Source organism: Macadamia integrifolia, chromosome 2, assembly GCF_013358625.1.
Source record: "Macadamia integrifolia cultivar HAES 741 chromosome 2, SCU_Mint_v3, whole genome shotgun sequence".
Lineage (NCBI taxonomy): Eukaryota > Viridiplantae > Streptophyta > Magnoliopsida > Proteales > Proteaceae > Macadamia > Macadamia integrifolia.
In genome coordinates, this window is record NC_056558.1 from 43,096,027 (window position 1) to 43,100,132 (window position 4,106).

Genomic DNA, 4,106 nt, shown 5'->3' on the forward strand with positions numbered 1-4,106 from the left:
CGCTCGTGTGTGTGTGTGTGTGAGAGAGAGAGAGAGAGAGAGAGAGAAAGAGAGTGGAATTCTCAAAGTCTCACCACATAAGCATGGTACCAACATACATTTTTTACTTCTAATTTGGAGCTTGCAGAAGCCATCCATCCTCTAATCACAAAATTACATGCATCCCCGCTTCAACACAGTGAAAAGTCATGAACAAAAGGAATATTCATGTTATTAAAATCATACCATTAGATCCTACTCCCTAAAATCACTTTTCCAATGACATTTTGGAAGTATTCCACATGTTTGGAGCCTTCAATATGTCTAATCAAACAAAAGATAGTTTACCTTCTATCTACACATTCTTTTTTTTTTTTTTTTTTTTCAACCCAAATGTTATCTACGACCCAGACCTAGCGAAGACCCTAAAACTTTATTGAAATAATCATAATAATAAAGAAGAGTACAAGGGGGAGACAAATCCCACCTTACCCCAACCCAAAGAAGCAGATCGCACATTCTTACCATGCAAAAGAAACCCATCAAGAACTAAGAATTTACATTTGAATTTACATCCCATGATCGAAAAACTGATAAGCCAGCTTTGTCTTCCCGAATGATACAAATAAGACCACTCAAGAGAATCTGACCTCTAAGAAACGTGGAACTATCTACGACTTCGCAAGCTAAATTAGCCAAAAAAACTGTAGCATGATTGCTCTCTCTGAACGAGGAGATATAAGCTCAGAAAGAGTCACAAAGAGAAATAGCATCCTAAAACTTATAGCAACAGCTCCACAACTGAATGATCTCTAAGAAATAAAATTAACTATCAATAAAGAGTCAGAGTTAATGTAAAAGTTTATGAAACCCATATCTGCACACAATTGAAGGTTGTCATGAAGAGCCCTCATCTCAGCCATAGAGTTGGACCACACCCCATAGAAGTTTGAAAAGGCTACTAGAACCTGACCATCTCTATTCCTGATGATTCCTCCACCTCCACTAATGCTCGGACTTTTTTGGGTATTCAATTGTATAAATCATGGTTGTTTCAAAAAAAATTCCACTAATAAGTGGTTTCAAATGAAAATAAGAAATTGATATCAAACTAAATTTGCTTCTCTAACCACCCCCCCCCCCAAAAAAAACAATAAATTGCTTCTCCAAAATTTTCCAATAATTCTTAATAAATCCTAATTTTTCAAGTTGCTAATTTAACATTTCCTCGAGTTGTGGAATGTTTTGGTTATATTCTCTATACAGCTAACTAATTTAGAGATTTGGATGAAAAGAAACCATAGAAAATGGACCTCCAACTCTCGCTCTTTGGATAGGATTTAGGGCTCCATCTCCTTTAATATCAAGGCAAAAATATCTTTGGTCTCTACCACATGTAATCCTTCCCTTAGAAATTGTCATATTGTAAACTCCTGGGAGCTACCTAACTCCATCATCAGGAACAGCCCTCTCCTTTGAGCTTTGTCTACTCTTCTCTCCCCCCCCCCCCCTCTCCCCCCTCCCCCCCTTCACAAGGTTGTATTCTTTCTCTCTTGGTAATGAACTTTTATTCACCCAAAAAAAAAACCAATTTAGAGATTAAGCTTTCCCACCTTTTTGTTAATGTAATATCAAAAACAAACTTCTTGTTTTTTTTTTTTTTTTTTACTTCAATTTGTTATTTGAAAGCCATTTCTTGAGAAAACAGTCACAAAATGTGTTGCATATGGGGTGGGTTTCCACTTATCAAGTGGAGGGGGCTTTCACATGCAGTAACAAAATTAGTTCAAGGATGACAATTCCAATTCCATCCAAGCTACATGCCACAAACCAAATTAGCTTTTTGATCCTTATCTATTCTCAAAGAATATTGAAATCTTGATCTTTGTATGCCGAACATTTTCCTAGTCAAATCCCTCTGCATTTATTACGATTTTTTTGCTGGGAGGGATCAAATGAAATAGTTCATTTGTAAGTAGCTTGCAGGGTTAGAAAGATGACTATTGCTTTTCAATTGCTATTTTTTTCCCATACCTCCTTATCCTTTCCTACTCACAATTGATCAAGGACAAATATATGAGTTAAAATTACCAAACAGTTCATTCTTTCTTCTGTTTTCATTTTTTATTTCTGTTTAGTGCAAGAGAGAGAACCTAAAATAGCTATCCTAAAATAGCTATGAAGACAAAACACTCCAGTGGAGTACCATATCTCAAAACCAAACAAAATCAATGATGGTTGTGCCAGTTGCTAACACATGCCTTTTGTTACCATGGGCCAAGCAATGTGGCATTAACTAGGGATCAAACATCTAATTGAGCATTGTATGAATGCCAATGAGCAGACAATGGACCAGCTATGGGCGGGTATATTTTAACCCTATTTTACAAAGAGCAATAACTTCTTAATAACCCTTATTTAACAAAGAGCAATTATTTTAACGAAGAAGCTTATAAACTTCTGCTTCACTTCAGTCAGCATAAATTAAGCAAAGTAAGGATCGCGATGCCTTTCTTTGTTAAATTTTTGCCTTTCCATAAATTAAAATGTGGCCTTCTGCTCTCATAGTTTCTTTCAAATCTTATTCAACAATGCATCCATGATCCAACTATGCTTCTTCTGTGAAACTAAGATGAGAGAAAAGAAACATAAGACTGCCAGTGCTTTTCTTTCTAGAATTACTTTGAATGAATGAGAGAAAAAAAAAGGAAAAAAAAAAATGAGACAAACCTTATTGACCATGGTAACAACCCCTTCTAAAATCTCACCCTTGAAAGGCCTGAAGACAACACATTGATACTTGACGGGAAATGTTACGAAGCCTGTTCCATCACGAATCAGCCCTTTCCCGATGTCATCCACCCCAGTTATTGGCACCACAAATCCATGACGTCCACTATAACCAAAGTTAAGTTGAAATAACATAAACGGAACAATTTTTTTTTTTTTTTCCTAGTTTTTATTAAGGTTTTGGTTCTTGGGAGATAGAAAGTGGGAAGGATTTAGAGTTTAAATGATCCATATGACCTACCTACAAGTGCCCTCAACATCCTTCATAAGCTTAGCGACGAGCTTATCACGAAGATTAGGGCCACAATGGCAATCATGGAGCTGCATGTTACGCTCTAACACTATGTGGAAGAACATCTTCTCACTCTCTGTCCACTTGCTTCTCTACTTTGCAGAAAATTATTTCCCATTGCCCTACAAAATTCATGTGATGAACTTGTTTATCAAAGTTCATTTAGGTTTTTAAACAAAGACAGGGAAAAAAACGAATAGGAATACCTACAAGTATTAAACAAACTTGTACTTCAATAATATTTTCAAAATTTGGTATTTAAAAAAAAAACAAAACAAAACAAAAAGAGGCATAAAAAAGACAGATAAGGAAAAAATCGTATTATATGCATTTCTACTTAAAATTTGGGAGAAAAAATATGGGGATTATCATACTTCAAATGGGTCAAACAGTAGCAGGAAAGCCTCCAAAGCACACATTTAAGGAACTCTTATACATTATTGTCCCAAATCATTTGATGGTGGAGCAGATTGGGTGCCTTGAAAATATATTTAATACAAAATCTAATAAATTAATTATTTCAAATAATTAATTTTTGATGAAATATCTCACATAATTACAAAATTAACATATTTTGATATACCAAATCTCTCTTAACTATTTTTAAAATATTTCAATCTTTAAATAAGCAATTCCAGCCCATCATATGAAAGGCATTAATCTTATGCAACGCATATTAGGGAATTTTCATCTTTTCGCTTGTATTAGGACTTCTACATATGAATGTATAAATAGGAGGTGTGGGGTCTTATTTTGATCTAATCACGTATCTCCCTGTCTCTTCATCTCTTGCAATCTCTCCTCTCTCTCTCTCAAGTTATTCTTTTCTCTTGCAGGTTTGAGAGTCTCTCTCTCTCATTCCTTCATCAATATGAAAATGTGAATGAAAATGTGAAGAGCGTTAAAGTATCAAACAATTCGTATATGGGGGTGGAAAACAAAGACCCTTCTGGCTGTGGTTGATTGGCTAGATAGTGATTGAAAAGAAAGAAAAGACAAGAACTGTGGAGAGCATTAAAGTATCAAACTATTCACATGGGGAAAG

At 35.1% G+C, this 4,106-nt stretch overlaps 1 protein-coding gene across 1 annotated transcript; it reads right to left on the bottom strand.

Annotated features, from left to right (window-relative positions):
- Positions 1-2,218: 2,218 nt before the first annotated feature.
- Positions 2,219-3,207, bottom strand: LOC122088513 (DNA-directed RNA polymerase II subunit RPB7-like). Its single transcript, XM_042657803.1, has 3 exons — positions 3,011-3,207; positions 2,710-2,875; positions 2,219-2,606 (listed from the first exon to the last, which is right to left on the bottom strand). The coding sequence occupies exons 1-3, from the start codon at positions 3,124-3,126 to the stop codon at positions 2,565-2,567; spliced, it is 324 nt and encodes a 107-aa protein (XP_042513737.1). The 5' UTR covers positions 3,127-3,207; the 3' UTR covers positions 2,219-2,564.
- Positions 3,208-4,106: the final 899 nt, after the last annotated feature.

Coding starts and splice junctions, on each gene's coding strand:
- LOC122088513 (XM_042657803.1), bottom strand. CDS start 3,126: ATGTTCTTCCACATAGTGTTAGAGCGTAACATGCAGCTCCATGATTGC. Junction 2,876..3,010: donor GATGTTGAGGGCACTTGTAG/GTAGGTCATATG, acceptor CTTTGGTTATAG/TGGACGTCATGGATTTGTGG. Junction 2,607..2,709: donor TTGTTACCATGGTCAATAAG/GTTTGTCTCATT, acceptor CTCTCATCTTAG/TTTCACAGAAGAAGCATAGT.